Raw genomic sequence first — 17,469 nt, 5'->3', positions numbered from 1 at the left:
CCAGCCCAGGTGAGCGGGACCGGCCGTGGTGGGCAGCGAGCCGTAAGGGTGGCTGAGCGTCCCTGAGCTTGGGTTCCGCAAAGAACGCGGGGTGAATGGCTTTGCCCGACTGCTCGGGGCTAGGCTGTTTGTCTGTCCATTCTGTGCGGGTGTGTGTACACACCTCAGTGTGCTCGGAGGGTGTGGGTGCGTGTGGTCTCTGTAGGTGTAACGGGAGTGTTACAGGCGCTGTATGGGTGTGGGGGCCCTGGGAGAGCCCCGGTACATCCGTGCCCGTGATGTGCCGACCTTTGCTCCACTTGCCGGGAGCAGCGGGTCCCGTGTTGGCAGCAGGTGACAGTGACAGTGACAGCGGGCGCGACCTTGCCCGGGCACCGCGTTCCCCCGGGCAGCAGCAGAAGGGCACGAGTGGGATCGCACCTTCCCGGACCTGCCGCTTGTCTTTCCCTGTGTGAGAAGAAGGGAGCAGCCAGGCCCTTCCCTCTGTGGCACAATTAAACAAAAGGTTGGGCTTAAATAAAGCTCAACATCGTCTTAAGCAGCTTTAAAAATAAGGTGGAGGTTTTGAGAGAGTCATTGTGTGTCTAGCTTTGAGGGTACAAAGTGCTCAACAGGCAAGTTGCTGTATCTCGTTTTTTCCAAATATTATTAGATATAAGTAGAGTCTGTGTTTCAGGGGGATTATTGCCCTGGCAGAGCCTGAGTAGCTACATGTGGTAGTAAATAAAGACTCTGTCTCTGTAGCAGAGTAAATAAGCACAGGCTCAGCTGAGTTCTGTAGGACTACACACAGGTGATGTGCAGAGGAACTGAGGGACTAATAAAATAGTTCGGGAAAGGAAAATTGAATGCCTTTTCCATGTACTCAGCTCTCTACTGAAAGTTTCTGATGTTTCATAGCAATACAATAAAAGCAAGTAAAAAAATCCAATGCACAAATATGAGAAGTGAAATTTTCATTTCAGCCTTAAAATAGTATGTCATCCTTGATGTTCCAAACCCCTACAAAAGTGTTATAACCCCTTCTTTCTTATTTCATAATTAGACTTTTCCTTGTGTGGTTTCTACTACTGACATTTACCACTGTTAAAGGGTTTTTCTTGTTGTTGAAGGTTTTGTTTTCATTAGGATAATTTTATTCTTCTACTTATATATGTATTATTATTGTTTTTAGTTTATTTGAAGTGTTAAGGGCAAATCAGCTTTTCCTGAATTAATAGCTCAGTGGAGTGCAGTGTCTGTTAGTTCTTTGTATTTATCATGGGTATCCTTTAGACCTCATGGTGTGCCAGAGTTGGGATGTGAGCTGTGTTTAGTAACACAGGAGTTTCCTCCCTTTTAAAAGGCAAATAGGGTGCCTGTGTCCTAACAGATACATGAATTTCTCTTTTTCCAGTCCTCTGCAGACAGAACAGCATGGCACAAAGCGCCTGGAGCCATCTTCTGCGAAAACTTTGACTGATGTAGGAATTCGGAGGATCTTCTCATCAGATCATGATATCTTCAGGGAGAGTGCCAGGAAATTCTTTCAGGAAGAAGTGCTGCCTTTTCATGCAGAGTAAGAACCTAAACATTTTGGTTTGCCAAAATTCATTTTTCCCCAAATGCTTTCTGTGGTGTTACTTCTGATACAGCAGGATACAAAGATTATAAGTTTTCATGTACAGGCTTTCTATTTCAAATTTACCAAATTAAAACAAACCCGTGAAAGTCATGCATGAAGGAAAACATACATAATCAAAATTGTATGCATCCTTTGAGCTCCAGTGTAGGCATCCTTATGCCCACAAGCAGGTAAATGCAGTTTGCAGAGTTGCAGCAAAGTTTCCCTGCCTCTGGGATTAACTGATAGAGAAGTTTTTGGCGCAGAGTTGGGAGGCAGTTCAGTTCCCACACTATTGGGAAATAGTCGCTGAAAAAGGCTTTGGACTTTCTCTCTTGCAGTAGGTTTTGTAGCTACATGCAAGTACATATCTATGTATTACCAAGAAACTTACACAAAACATCTTTGAATTTCTTTGTTTTTTGTTTCTGTGGAAATATGTGCATTTTCTGTGCAGAGTAGAAGTGTTGAAATTCCACTGAACTAGAGCTGGAGGGTGGTTTTAGCCTTATTTTAGTCATATCCAATGACATTATAGTGGTGAAAATGAAAGAAATTATCTCAGGGTATGCAATGGGCTTATTCTAAAATTGCCGTTCTAGATGAGAGGATCCTGACACAGCTGAAGTGTGTATTCACAAACAGCTGAGGTGCCTCAGTTGAGTGAGTGGAACATCATGGCTCTGGGGCAGAATGAGCAGCAGGAGGCTTACAGCAGGGTTGTTGACAGTTTGGGTTTTTAAATCCTCAAACTATAACCTTTTATATGCTCTTTCACTGTACAGTCATATTCTGTCCATAAAACCAGATGTTTTCCCTCATTTTGTGTTGGAAGGGCTTTGAAGGCAGGTTTGTGGACATATATTGACTCTGCTTGAGGCTGCTGAAGATCCTATTTGCCATCTTGCTGATGCAACAGTTTCTTAGGGAGGCTGTATCAAGTTCAACTTGTATTGTTGCCTCACTTCAGTGGCCTGTGAACCACTCTGTCCTCACACCTTTCAAGGCAACAAGGAGGCCTCAGGCACAGAACATTAACTGGATTATTGGGAGGAGGAGAAGCTTTGGTGCTGGGCAAAGGAGGGACAGGAATGTCCCTGAAAGTGGGGATCAGGGGGAAAGCAAAGTGGTAAAAAGAGATTTTAAGTTTTCATGTGTAGGAGCAAAAGCTCTGTGAATCAGCTTAAATACTGGAACAGCTTGCCCAGAGAAGCTGTGGCTGCCCCATCACTGGGAGTGCTCAAGGCCAGGTTGGATGGGGCTTGGGGCAACCTGGGCTAGTGAAAGGTGTCCCTGCTCATTGAAGGGGGTCAGAACTGGATGAGCTTTAAGGTCCTTTTCAATCCAAACCATTCTGTGATTCTATGGTTCTCTGTTGTATGTAGGATAAGATACTTGGTTAACTGCAGGTAAATAGCTGTGGTATAGCTCTGCTGGCACACAGGTGTGTCAGAGCAATGTCTCTGATACAATGTTTACAGGTGTGTCAGGGCAATGTCTCTGATATAATCTGTTTACCATATAATTTTTAAACTGTGGCATTAGAATAAAGGCATTAAAAAAAAAAAAGAAAACCTGGACCATTAATGGGCATCCCTATTGAGTTGGCAAACCTCATAAAGAGGCATTAATTTTCCAGGAATAGGTGATTCCTATGGTGTTAAAGTTTGCAAACTGTCAGCAGATAAACCTTATCTGTTTACACAAACTTGAAAGTACCTTAAAGCAGTAATTTACTAAGATACAGTGCCGGCTCAAAAGAAGTGCACAGGGCCAGATTTTTATACAAAACTGACTAATATGGTATCATTGGTTCTGATAAAGCATTTTTCATTGGTAGAGTTGAAATCTTTGGTGAAATATAATGATGATAATAAATAATATAATGATAATATTATAACACAGCTGAAGTGTGTATTCACAAACAGCTGAGGTGCCTCAGTTGAGTGAGTGGAACATCATGGCTCTGGGGCAGAATGAGCAGCAGGAGGCTTACAGCAGGGTTGTTGACAGTTTGGGTTTTTAAATCCTCAAACTATAACCTTTTATATGCTCTTTCACTGTACAGTCATATTCTGTCCATAAAACCAGATGTTTTCCCTCATTTTGTGTTGGAAGGGCTTTGAAGGCAGGTTTGTGGACATATATTGACTCTGCTTGAGGCTGCTGAAGATCCTATTTGCCATCTTGCTGATGCAACAGTTTCTTAGGGAGGCTGTATCAAGTTCAACTTGTATTGTTGCCTCACTTCAGTGGCCTGTGAACCACTCTGTCCTCACACCTTTCAAGGCAACAAGGAGGCCTCAGGCACAGAACATTAACTGGATTATTGGGAGGAGGAGAAGCTTTGGTGCTGGGCAAAGGAGGGACAGGAATGTCCCTGAAAGTGGGGATCAGGGGGAAAGCAAAGTGGTAAAAAGAGATTTTAAGTTTTCATGTGTAGGAGCAAAAGCTCTGTGAATCAGCTTAAATACTGGAACAGCTTGCCCAGAGAAGCTGTGGCTGCCCCATCACTGGGAGTGCTCAAGGCCAGGTTGGATGGGGCTTGGGGCAACCTGGGCTAGTGAAAGGTGTCCCTGCTCATTGAAGGGGGTCAGAACTGGATGAGCTTTAAGGTCCTTTTCAATCCAAACCATTCTGTGATTCTATGGTTCTCTGTTGTATGTAGGATAAGATACTTGGTTAACTGCAGGTAAATAGCTGTGGTATAGCTCTGCTGGCACACAGGTGTGTCAGAGCAATGTCTCTGATACAATGTTTACAGGTGTGTCAGGGCAATGTCTCTGATATAATCTGTTTACCATATAATTTTTAAACTGTGGCATTAGAATAAAGGCATTAAAAAAAAAAAAAGAAAACCTGGACCATTAATGGGCATCCCTATTGAGTTGGCAAACCTCATAAAGAGGCATTAATTTTCCAGGAATAGGTGATTCCTATGGTGTTAAAGTTTGCAAACTGTCAGCAGATAAACCTTATCTGTTTACACAAACTTGCAAGTACCTTAAAGCAGTAATTTACTAAGATACAGTGCCGGCTCAAAAGAAGTGCACAGGGCCAGATTTTTATACAAAACTGACTAATATGGTATCATTGGTTCTGATAAAGCATTTTTCATTGGTAGAGTTGAAATCTTTGGTGAAATATAATGATGATAATAAATAATATAATGATAATATTATATATTAATATATATACATATAAAATAAGTAATATAATGATACTCATTTTTTATGTGGGTAAATGTACATTTACAAATGGAATGTTAGGAGGATAAAGACCTGCCTGTAATTATCCAGATGGTTGGGGCTAAATTGCTTAAATCCCAGTCTGGTGTAAGAGTCATAACAAGTCTTAATGAAATCTTGTCAAGTTACACATTGGAAGCAGGAATTCAGACTTGTTTTGCAGCTGGTGTCCCTGCAATGCCAGTGTCATCTGTGGACTTGAAGATTAGAAGCTCTGTGGTTAAGCCACTGTTTCTTGGCTGTGACACAGAGCTGTCTGTGTCCCTTCACACTGTCCGCTGGTGTTCCAGTGTGAAGCAGATAAACAGGAGCACATGGGGGGTTCAGTGTGTGACCCTGGCTTTGTGTTCATTCTGCAGGTGGGAGAAGGATGGCCAAGTGAGCAGGGAGCTCTGGGAAAAGGCTGGACAGCAGGGCTTGCTGGGTGTTGCTATTGCTGAAAAGCATGGAGGCATTGGAGCAGATATTCTCTCTTCAGCCATCGTCTGGGAGGAGCAGTGAGTACTGCAGGCTTCAGGAAGAATTTCAATGATCTTATTGTTTGTGACTGTATTTTTTTCCATAAATTGTCCTAATTATGGACTGCATTTGCTTACAGAAAATGATGTTCTCTTTGCTGTGGAAAGGATAATTTACATATATGTAAATCCCTCCTGTTTTAAGTATTTTGTATCATTGTTTGAGTAACATTGGCTTTGTGACTGGGGGAAGCCTTTTTTATATCCTGGTAGGTTATGTACCCATTTGGCTGTGAAATTAAATTCTGTAAATAATGGTAAAAGATCTGAGACTTCTGTGTAGTGGGGTTCTCTTCATTATTGTCTCTGTGTTGTAATGGTGCAAGTTCAGCATTCAAGTCTTTGGTAGGACTTTTTTCTGAACTTCCCCCCTCCCATTTTTTTCCAGGATGTATGTTAACTGTACAGGCCCAGGGTTCAGCCTTCACTCAGATATAGTCATGCCCTACATTGCAAACTATGGCTCTGAAGAACAGATTAAACACTTTATCCCCCAGATGGTTGCAGGCAAATGCATTGGAGCTATTGCCATGACAGAGCCTGGGGCTGGCAGGTAAGCCAAATACTAAAACAATGGTCTCAGCATTATTTGCTGTCTGTTGCTTTCAGTGAAAAACATTCTGAGCCTCCTGGTTAGTTACTTTACAGACTAGATTATCCCACGTTATAGGCAAGACTCAAAAAACCTGTTATAGATTACTTTATTACAGCTTTGTAATTTCAAGATAGCTCAGAATCTATTTCTGTATTGTCCCACTGTGGGGAAATATGCTCTGTATTTGCTTCTGCAAATAGTTATCAACTTGCTTGTCATGTGAACATACTTACAACATGAGAAAAAAAGTGGAAATTACATACTTTGGTAAAGAAGGCTTGGCTTTACTGTTAGTTTTTTCTGTAGAACAGAACACCTTGTTTTTCTTTCCTCTGAATCCTTTCAGAGAAATGTCCCTCTTTGCCCAGCACATGTTTGGAGTAGACACTGCTGATCTGACCAGTTTGCAAAAGAGAGAGGGACATGTGAAGTACAAACCCTGTTGGTGTGAGGTTTCTACAAATGGCAGATGTTGCTCATGGCTTTTCACAGAGCCTCCTGATCAGGATTGAACCTGTGAAGAGGATTGGTTTTATCTGCCATTTGTTGTCTGAAGTGTACTGTGTAAGTGGATGCTGACCTTGACCTGTTGATGTCAGTGCTTGCATTACACCACCTCCCACAGGCAGGGATAGGGAAGTAGGGCCTCATGCTCCTGTATGGCTGCACAGATTTATCATCCTTTTCCACACCCTGCTTGTGGCTTCTGTTACACCTGGCTGTTTCACAATATCCCACTATTCTTTCACTGAGCCTATGTCTGGATGGTATAAAATCTCCCTTATTGTGTACTGGATAGAATCCAAGATACAAATTGCAGCTTCTGGGATGGTTTTTTGAAGGACCTTTTGATTTCTGTTTCAGTGACTTGCAGGGAGTACGGACATATGCAAAAAAAGATGGAAGTGACTGGATTCTTAATGGGAGTAAGGTAAGTGCACTGACATACATGCTGCTCGTGGGCTTTAGGACCTGAACACATTTAGCTAAATGCAGCAGGATGTGCACTGCTCTCAGCATCTCCTCCCAGTCCTTTTACTTTTGGTTTGGGTTTTTTGTGTGGGTTATGTTTTTTTGGTTGTTTTTTTTTTTCCAGTTACCTTTTTTTTAACAGGTCCTGAGACATGTCTGTTGGTGGCAATTTACAAACTGATTTATGGGAGGGCTTGTATAGGGTTTTTTTGTAACTTAAAAATAAGCCTATTAAAAGGCTTATTTTCCCTTAAACTGTGAAGGAGAGGGGGAAAAATGTGCTGTGTAGTATGAGCAGTATGGTTCTCAGTACTGATGTTTAGCAATAAAAAATATATACTACTGCTGTGAAATTTTCTGTGGCCTGAGTAAAAATTTGTGCTGCCACAATGCAATCTTTATTCAGGAGCTTGCTGGTCTTGTTAGAAAAAAAAAAACAGCTGCATCAGATGCTCTCACTGTGTTGTCAAGTTGTGGCAAAGCAGTTTTTTCATTACCATAATGAAAAATAAGAGGGCAGAAATAATGTTGAAGTGGGAGTGTAGGTTCAACAGACCATTTTTTTGAAAGCTATGAAATGTCTTAATCTTATTTTGTACTGCTGTTGATAACAGTACTGATAGAGACTTCTGGTCTTAGCTGAATTTCAGTGGTGACAATGTGTGCAAGCAGATATATATCCATAGGTGCTAAAAAGGTGCTCATGCCACTCATTTGAAGCCACACAGAACAGAAAGCTTTCTTTTGCTGGACTGAAGATCGATCCATTTGACAGGCTCATGAGTTGTTCTGCAGGGTGATAGTAAACAGTTGTGACAAGAAGCTGTTGATAGTTTTGAGGGTTATGCCTAAATAATGTAATTTCTAGACAAGAGAATCTCTGTGTTTATTTAATATCTACATTTGGTACTGTATTCCTTCTTTATCATGGGACAGACAGAAGAAACAGATCTGTGCATTCTTTAACTTTACACTTGTGCCCCACACAATGCTTCTCAAATTAACGTCTGCCTTGTTCCTAAACACTTAATATCTGAAGCTTGAAATTCTTCTGGACACTTGAACCTTGCCTTTCATTTCACCTCTGAAAGTGTCAATGTAATTTTACTTTCTGCTACTTGGTGATCTCTTCTAACCTCTATCCACCTTGCTTTATTCTAAATTCCTTTTTCTTACAGGTGTTCATCACTAATGGTTGGATGAGCGACGTGGTGATCGTGGTTGCGGTTACAGACCGGGAGGCCCGATCCCCTGCTCATGGCATCAGCCTTTTTCTGGTGGAAAACGGAACAAAAGGTTTCATCAAAGGGCGCAAACTCAACAAAATTGGCCTGAAAGCTCAAGTGAGTTCATACAGCCTCTGATGCAGTAGATTTGGAGAGAGTCTAAACCCACTTAATGCCTGGCAGATGCTAAATAAATATAAGATGGAACTATGGTTGTGTTCTAGTTGTTAGACTTCAGAGCACAAACATGCAGTGTAACGGATCCTGATTTTGCCTGTGGAAGTCTGAAGCATGTGATGTGCAAAGAGAGGCTGAGGAAGCTGGATGCATTTACTTGGAAGAAGCCTGAAAGAATTTACTGATGTGTTTAGCTATAGAGATGCTGGGGCCTGATCTTTTTTTGAGGAAGAGAGTGGCAAAGGACACAAGTTACATTAAGGAAAATTCTTAGTATGTATTAGGAAAAAAGGTCCACCAGAAAAGTGATTGGGTATTTGCAGAGGGGCTGAGAGAGACCTGGAGCCTTCATCTTTTGAGCTTTGGAAGGCTTAATTAGACAAGACCCTCAGCTGATTGTTTTTCTGGAGCTGCTCTGAGTAGGATGTAAGCTCGATGACTTCTGGAGGATCCTTCCAGGCTAAATCTGGGATTTCAAGTTAAGGTGTGCAGTAGCAAGAAAACAATAGGGAAAAGTTAGTTTAATGGGATGAGAATGTCAGACTCTCAACTGTTGCATTTCAAATCCTCTTAGGACACAGCAGAGCTGTTTTTTGAAGATGTGCGGTTGCCAGCCAGTGCCTTGCTTGGAAAAGAGAACAAAGGCTTCTACTATCTGATGGCAGAGCTGCCTCAGGTAAAAGGAATGTGAGTGTTTGCTGTCTGCAGGAAGAATACAGACACAGATTTTGTCATTAGTTGTGAAGTTCATGTATTGTGGTGAGCCACCTGGGTTGCTGAAGGGGGATACCTTTGTAAAACCCCAAAACATTTCTATGGGTTAAGCTCACAGGAGAAATAGCAACCAGATATTCTCAAGAGATCAAAAGTATCCAAGTTTACTGGCAAAATGTAGAAAATCAAGGAACTTAGACAAAGGGTGTGCGCAACATCCAATTAACATAAAACACTTGCCTTAGCATTAACTTAGTCTGTTTAGCTTAGCAACCTTTAAACCTGTCCAATGTTACATTACCCAAAATGTTCCATGGAAAGAGAATTAGAAGAAGAAAGGGAGAAAGATAGAAAAAAATACAGAAAAAACACACATGTAACTACCAACTCCTGAGTTCCAGTGATAATGAGGTAGAGACTCCAAGAAGCTGATAGGGTCAAGACAAGGTCCCCTTGTGGTCAGCCTTTTAAACCCCAGAGGCACCCTGGCCCTCCCAAATGGGATTATGGTCTCTCAGCCACTCAGGAGCTGGCTTTGGCAAGAGTGGGGCACTGCCTGCAGTGTGCCACACCTGACAGACATTGCAGGGCTTGCTGGGGACTGTGGTGTGCAGAGCAGGGTCCATCCTGCCCCCCTACCCCCACGCATTCATCCCAAAATGTCTCAAGACATCAATCTTTTCCAGTCTCTGACAGTCTTGTGTGCAATGTTGTGTTGATACTGCTGATTTTTAACTGAGGCACACAGTGCTAGGTGTAGAATTCTTTGGGCATTGCTAAAAGTGTTGATATCCCACCAGCTCAAAGACAGATCTCTTTATCAGCAACCCACCTACTGAAAAACCTGAGGGCAGTGTATTAAAAAGAACATACCACAGATTTCTTGTGTACTTCTAGCATGGAAGCACTTTGGTTAGTACATTAAGTATAGTTTGGACATCTCTGATTCATTTGGCCTTGTCTTTCAAGAAACAAGCACTGCTGTTCTAGCTCTTCTGCAAGTAGAAGCATATTAAAGTTACATGGAATTCTGTTCATGCAACAAAGTAAAGAAATTGTTTAGCTGCCAAAATATCTTGCTACTTTACAAGTCAGTTTATGAAATTTTGGAATTATTTTGGAGGACAAGGAGGCAATGTTATTTTCCAACATGTGTCTGTGCTTTGTCAAAGCTATGACACACTTGCCTCATTTGGTAGGGATCATATTTTTTAATTTTATACTGTGAGTAAATACAAAACCTGATCAAAGGAAATCTTTTAATGCTTTACATAGACATCCCACTAACAGATTCAATGCAGTGCATCAGACTGTTTCAGTGTTGCCAGAAAACATTGTTCTGGATGTAGTTTTTGTTTTTCACTGTGCAATGAAGAAGGAAAAACGAGACATTTTTTGTAGGCCTTTTCCCCCGTAGAGTTGTCCTATTGAAATCGATAAATACAGTTGTTGTTTTAGCTGAGCAGTGGAAGCCAATAATTGAAACAGAATCTGAAGTGAATTTTTCAGTCAGTAAGATTCCTGTGGTCGATCTGTAGCTATTTTTTGAGTCATGGTGATGGAGCATTACGCCACTAAAGCCTTAAAAGCGAGCTTTAGACAGCAAGGCATTTGTCCAACTCATTAATTTCAGTAATGCAGTATGTCTGGTTTGATGTTTTATGTGACTTGTGCTCCCACTCCCTTAATGAACAGCACTGAACATCTGTGTCCTAATTGTGCATCTGATGTGGAGAAATGTAGGACTAACTCAACTGCATTCTGTAATTTGTGTTTCAAAAGGAAAGACTGCTAATTGCTGATATGGCTCTTGCTAGCTGTGAATTCATGTTTGAAGAAACAAGGAATTATGTGAGGCAAAGAAAAGCTTTTGGGAAGACAATTGCACATTTGCAGGTGAGTTAGAACTGAGATGCATGTGTGCAGATTCTAGTGTGTGTTTGCTGTACAGCTATGCATGTGAAGTAGTGACCAAATGAAAATCACTGGGCTGTTTTGAAAGGGTCATTTTCAAAGCTTTCACTGGGACTGGTTTTTGCCTCAGTGCCTGTTTTTCATTTTTGAAATGCAAAAAGAATAATTTTAAAGAAGCACCAGAAAAGCCTTAATGTATATATTTTATGACTTGGGTAGGTAATCTCCCAGCAGTGCTGTTTCTTGGAAGGAAATAGCAGGAAGTATCCTGGCTCCTTGCTGCAGCTGGGGAATGATTCCCTTGTTCATCTGAGGCTGGCATTTTACTGCCAGAGGTCCTAATCGCAGGGTCCATCACACCTGCCCCTATTTGTCTCTGCTGAAATCCTGGGGGCTGCTTGTGCAGGTGTTCTCTGCACAGAGAGCATTGCAGGAAAATTATTTTGGATGCCCCTGGAGGAGGGGGACTCCCAGCAGTGACCTTGCTGCCCGAGTGCTGTGGAGGTGCTTCATGAATGTTGTAATGAGATTCCTCAGCCAGCAGCAGTCTGGGTGTTTAAGTGCATGTAAAACTGTTGGGTGATGCTCTGTGGGCAGAGCTCACTCCTGATGGGGGTAGATAATTGAATTTTGAGATGTTTGTGCCTACACTCTTTAGCTGCAGTCATAAAATAGATATTGCTTTCCACAGGATTGCTATAATACAATTTTCCTGACAACAGCATTAACTGCTAGGGATGAAGGAGGCCAAGCTCCTGCATGTTTGGTGTATAGGATAGAACTGACTCATCTGGGCTAAAGGTGTTGGCTGCCTCTTTTTTTGATATACTTTTGAAATAATTAACAAAAAAATCAATTTCCACGTCTTGAGATGTTGTCTGACTCAAATCTTTAGTTGTGAAGAGCACCAGAGCTGAAACTTTAAGAGGCTGGAATGCTAGATATCCTTCAGGAGATTATGATCTTTATAGTTTTTAAAGTTAACCTTCAGGAATCCATAATTCCAGATGGAATTTTCACTGTGTGACTGAAATACAAAAGAACTAGATTTTAACTTGTTTAAATGTAGGTTGGAGATGCTTCCTCTTTGCAGTAGTTCACTCTGCAGAGGTCTCCAAAATAATCTCCCTTTTTAGGCTAGGCCACCAGCAGGTGGACAATAAATTTCAAAATGTATATTATTTTTGCCAAAATAATGAATTTCTGCATATCTCTTTTTGTTGCTGTTGCCTTGAGTGTGCATATAAATAATCCTTTCCAATTAGAGCTCTGCCTTGGGCTAATTCATTTAGTCATGCCACATTACAGATTTGAAATGAATTCTTTCCTTGTAGTAGTACACTGGTCCAGTGTATTTCTTGTCAAGGGGAAGCAAGATTTTTTTTTTAAATATATATTTCTAGAACTGAAATAAGAAAGAACTTTTATTAGTGGGTGATGTTTTTATCCCCTCCCTACCAGAATTACAAGAAAATGGTTGAATGCCTGCCTGGTCTGGTTTTACATAACCTTATGATGGATTTTACTTCTTCTATCTAAACCTCTTTTCCAATGTGACAGAACTCAGTGTTGAAAAACTTTGATATTCGAAAATTCCTTTTATTTTTTGCTTCAGTCTCTTTGCATGTAGCTTAAACGCTGAAGAATACATAGAAAAAGCATTCAACAGATGGTGAAGTGTTATTAATTGGGAAAGTTCATGGCTCTACAGAGTGAAAGGACATTCCCTCGCCAGAGGGAGCCGAGAGTGACAGAGCGCTCTGGGCCTTCTGCCATGTGCTCTCTAGGAATTTGTTTTCCCTTTCTCTTGTGCTTTTTCTCTTAAATTTGTGTTTTGAGTTGACCTTGGGAAGTAAATAGCAGTAACTTTGTCTAATAGGACTGGTGAATACATAATTGTCTGGTGTCTTCTGAGGTACAGAGCTGAAGTTTGAAATAGTGATTTCTAACAGCAATCCTTTTGGCAAATGCTGCATTTTCTACCTAAAGTATTAAACTGCACTGTACTTCTTTCCTCTCCCCTCTCTATCCTCTTCCAAAACAAGACAGTACAGCACAAGTTGGCTGAAATAAAGACTCAGATTTGTGTGGGCCGAGCTTTTATGGACAACTGTTTGCAGCTGCATGCAGACAAACGCCTGGACTCTGCCACAGCCTCCATGGCCAAGTACTGGTACGTGCTCACAGTCATCTGGGAGTGTCACTGGCATGGTCTTAACTCTGATGGTGTGGGCAGCAAAAATCAGAGTTACATTGAAAACCAGGGTTGCTTAACCAGATCAATTTCAAAATAAAGGCATATTTTAAAATAGGCTTCCATTAATAACAACATCATGCCTCTGCTTTAGCTTTAAGTAAAAACAAGTGCTCCATTGGTATTTAAACAAAAATTTGCATTTTATTGTTAGCGATTTATTGTTGGGTGGTTTTTTCATTTCCTTTGTTGTTTTTTTTTAATGGGGTATATGGCTTTTTGGTTTTTGAAGCAAAATTTGAATATTTGGGGCCAAATTTAAATATATTTGAAGCTCTGTGACACTGTTTAGTTAATGTTACTTATGAATAGCTGTTTGGCCTAGCCAGTTTTCAAAGCTAGCTGGTTTGGGGAAGAAATAGTTGGCTACAGCTGTTGCTGTAACTGAGACTGAACAGTGCTTTCCTATATTGTCCAGAACTACTTCTCCCTCACCCTGTACTTGGTGGTGTCATATGTTAACTTAGTTTTACCAGAGCAAAACAATATCTAAGAAATATCTAAGGTGGTGGTACATGAATTTGTATAGTTATAGCTTGTAGCAAAGATGGGAGGAAAAAACCCACATGAGACACAAGCAAAGAAATTTATGGAAGATACACACGCTTACAGTTTTTAGGCTTTTCAAAATAAGTATAGAGGAAATGAGCAGAAATATTTACAATGGAAGGAAAGGTTCTGAGTGCTATTCCTGGCAGTGATTACCTGGAAGTACCAGGTACAGAAGCAGAGGCATTCCATTTTGAGGAGGAGAAAGCAACTAATGCCAGCTGAGGTATGCAGACTCACTTCCTCAACAAATTTCCCTCAGCAAGGCTTTTGAAAATCCCTCACTTTCACAGCTGTTTACCAGCATGATTTGTTGTGGGTTTCCTCTTTCCTCAGTGGTGTCCCTGTGACCCTTCCATAAGACTCACTTAAATGGTTTAGAAAATCCTTGGATGTAGAATTGCTTTATTCCCTAATGTAGTGGGACATTCTTTCCAGTCTTGAATTTTCCTTCAAACTTTTTGTATAGTCAATGACTTGAGTTACAGCTTTGAAGGGGTTTAAAACCTGGTTTGTGCATCTCTTTTTTCATACCTGGAAAAGGTCTGTAGGGTTGTTTTGGTTTGGTTTTTCTTGTGGTGACAGGTTTTGGTACATACCTAAAATTTTGAATTTGAGGATATATTTAGGAAAGACAATTACAGTAACTTACAGGTGCAGAATTACATTTGATATCATAAACTGTAAGGATTTAAATGAATGAGGAGATGGTTTGGGGAAAAGACCATTATTCCAAGAGAAGCAATTAGTTTTTCATTTTCATTTCTTCTGTTGCCACTGAAAGCTGTATGCCTAGAAAGTGGTTTTTTTCCATGTCTTCTAACTACAGCTTGAGCTGGAAAATTTTTTTTCTTTTTTTGCTATTAGATACATATTTTGTAGTCAACAAATGTTGTTGGAGAATTACAGTCTGTTTTAAGAATCGAAGGCTATTGCAGAAAAAGCTATTGGGAACGTTTATTGCAGAAAATAAATTATGCCCAGGTGATGGTTATGCTCAAAGAGTATCCTGGTGTGTAGCTAATGGCAGTGTTGGGGGGAAGCCTGGATTATTGTTAATTTCTGACAAAGCTGAGTGATTTGGCAAGAAAAGAGACTGTAAAAACTTGCTTCACGAAAGGATTCTCTTGGCCTGTGAGAAAGGTAAAGAAGCCTGTCTGTTTTGAAACCTTTCCTTCTCCATAAGCTGTCCCAGAAAGGGAACAAACCTTTAATGCATTCAATTGAGCAGTATTTCTTTCTTACAAATGATGTTATGTTTTTGTCTTGTTAACATATCTTTATCTTTTGTAATGTTTTGCAACATGATGTCCTTCTAACAGCAGATTTCCTTTTGGCCATTTAAGGTGTTCTGATCTCCAAAACAGCATCGCTACCCAGTGTGTACAAATGCACGGAGGATGGGGGTACATGTGGGAGTATCCAATTGCAAAGTAAGTGGAACATTTCAGATTGTGTGATGAAAGATTACCTGCAAAGTCAAATGAGGCACTTCCTTTGCATCTGTGTGTTAGTTGTTTAGTGTTGGTAGTGATTTACTGTTCATTTTCTTGTCGTGCTTAATTGAAATGACTGTACAGATGTCTGCAGGAAGGCTTTGTTTTGGTTCTCCAAATAACTCAAAATCGATTCAGCAATTACTATCTGGTTTTTTTTCTCAACAGAAAAGTTGGGCTTTAGAAGAAAATTGAAAAAACAGCAAAACTATAAAAAGTAGACATGAGGGGAGCTGGTTTTATGTTTTATCTGAAATTAAATGCATATGGGTGAAGAAAACATGTTTCTTCTACCACTGAGTATCAAGTAATTAAATCAAGAGCATAACTGGCTACATTTGGCTTTTTTACACCTTTGAAAATTAAGAAGTTAAGAGATTTATATGTAGACAAAGAAATTTGCCGTTCCCATTTTTTTTCTGACTTTGTGAATTTAGAGACATTTATGGAGCTTTTTATATATCCTCATGTATTATCTGTGAAGTTTGTGTTCAGGTCATGTGACACACTAGAGATTTTGTGCTGTTTTTATTAAATATATCAAAGAGGTGGTAATCTGACGGTAGAAATAGCAAACACAGGACTGCTGTGCAGTTGTCATAAGTAAGCTAATTTTTTTAACTGAGGAGGTTCAGATTTTTTTAGAACTTTAAATACATTGAGTATGAAATGTTGCTTTAAAATCACTTGTTCCTCCATGTTTTCATGGAGTGTAATTTGTGAGTGATCTGCACGGTCTTGTTAAAGGCAGGCCAGTTTGGGGTGTCCTTGAACCTCTCCATGTCTGTGTGTACAGTAGTTCCCCACACAGGGTTTTATTATCTCTGAGGTCCAGTAATAAGTAGATTTCCAGAGAATGCCACGTTGCTTCTGTGTGACGAAGCAGAATGGAGATGGAAAAGCTCTGTCATCATCCTGTGTGCTGTCACCAGGAGCAAGAATTGGGAGTGGAGTAGTAGCAGGAGTCTGGGTTTATAGGGCTTTATTTTTTATGTTTAATTAGAGGCAATAGTGGAGACTTTACACTATAAACAAACAGGGAAGAGATGCTGACCCAGTTCCTGCTTTGGCACACAGCATCCTGGAAAGTTGTAATATTCCAGGTAGTTGAAGCCTCTTAGAAAATAAGAACTATTTTATCAATGGGAAGAGTATACTTTGAAAAGAGGGATCTTTAAAGATAAAATGCTCTTTTTCTTTTAATATATGGTCATTCTGAGGCATTGTTTGTAATATTTCTTTGTTTTGTTTTTTTTCCTCCCTCAGAGCTTTTGTGGATGCCCGTGTTCAGCCAATCTATGGTGGTACCAATGAAATAATGAAAGAACTTATTGCTAGAGACATTGTCAGTGACAAGTAGGGCAGATGGTTACTACTTTGCAGAATCTTGCAGAATCCTTTTCTATATTAATATATGGCGTAAAATCAGACATCAGAATGTAAGTAAAATAAATATGCTGTATAATGTTCTTTAAAGGAAGTGACAAAGCACATGTTAGTAATAACAGTGTGCTCACATGCAGGATATCTAATATTTAATGAACTTAAAATTTAGATGTCTTTGTACAACACGGAGTAGTTCTCTGGGTGTCAAGAGCTGAAGTAGTGAAAGGGAATTTTATCTCTGGAACTCTTGGTCTTTCAGACTTGAACCCATTGTGTTGAATACAAACCTTGCTTTTCAGAATCAAATCTCGAGAGAAATCATATTTATAACAAACGAAATTAAATATTAACATAACTTTGAATTTGTATTTCCTCTTGAGAAGCAGAAATTGACACTCTTGCTGTTGTTGCCATACACCTGCTCACTGTGCAGCAGCCACCTGCCGTGCAGCTGACCTCTATGTTTACATCTAATCCGGAACGCCTTATTTTAATTACTTTGGTCAAATAAACATAATAAAGCATTTCTATGCAATCTCATGCTTGTCTGCGGTTACTTCAAAGCCCGCGGGGAAACGGGGCTTCTCCCTCTGTGCCCGTGTTCACCTCAGGGCGCTGAGGGGGAGTTCGGAGAGGGGAGGCAGTGTGACGCCAGTTAACTTGAGGGCTATTTATTTGCGATAGTAACTCGGACTGTGTGTCTTTAGGAGGTTTGTTTAGCTCTTTACCCATGCCGGGCGTTAATGGTTGAAGCTGTTCGGAGCGGGGAGCGGCGCTCCCCCCTCCCCTCCCACACGGCCCCGGCGCGCGGGGGGGG

The 17,469-nt window shown here is 40.6% G+C and overlaps 1 protein-coding gene across 1 annotated transcript; it reads left to right on the top strand.

Moving 5' to 3' along the window:
* Positions 1-232: 232 nt before the first annotated feature.
* On the top strand, positions 233-17,192 carry ACADL (acyl-CoA dehydrogenase long chain). Its single transcript, XM_014309889.2, has 11 exons — positions 233-333; positions 1,397-1,558; positions 5,211-5,348; positions 5,758-5,922; positions 6,829-6,895; positions 8,115-8,279; positions 8,914-9,015; positions 10,836-10,949; positions 13,013-13,140; positions 15,117-15,203; positions 16,533-17,192. The coding sequence occupies exons 1-11, from the start codon at positions 233-235 to the stop codon at positions 16,624-16,626; spliced, it is 1,323 nt and encodes a 440-aa protein (XP_014165364.1). The 3' UTR covers positions 16,627-17,192.
* The last annotated feature ends 277 nt before the right edge of the window (positions 17,193-17,469 follow it).

Source organism: Geospiza fortis, unplaced genomic scaffold (genome assembly GCF_000277835.1).
Source record: "Geospiza fortis unplaced genomic scaffold, GeoFor_1.0 scaffold461, whole genome shotgun sequence".
In the NCBI taxonomy this organism is placed as follows: domain Eukaryota; kingdom Metazoa; phylum Chordata; class Aves; order Passeriformes; family Thraupidae; genus Geospiza; species Geospiza fortis.
Note: the sequence above shows the minus strand (reverse complement) of the source record. Positions and strands in the feature narration are given on the sequence as shown.

Coding starts and splice junctions, on each gene's coding strand:
- ACADL (XM_014309889.2), top strand. CDS start 233: ATGGGTGTGGGGGCCCTGGGAGAGCCCCGGTACATCCGTGCCCGTGAT. Junction 1,559..5,210: donor GTGCTGCCTTTTCATGCAGA/GTAAGAACCTAA, acceptor TTCATTCTGCAG/GTGGGAGAAGGATGGCCAAG. Junction 9,016..10,835: donor TGATGGCAGAGCTGCCTCAG/GTAAAAGGAATG, acceptor GTGTTTCAAAAG/GAAAGACTGCTAATTGCTGA.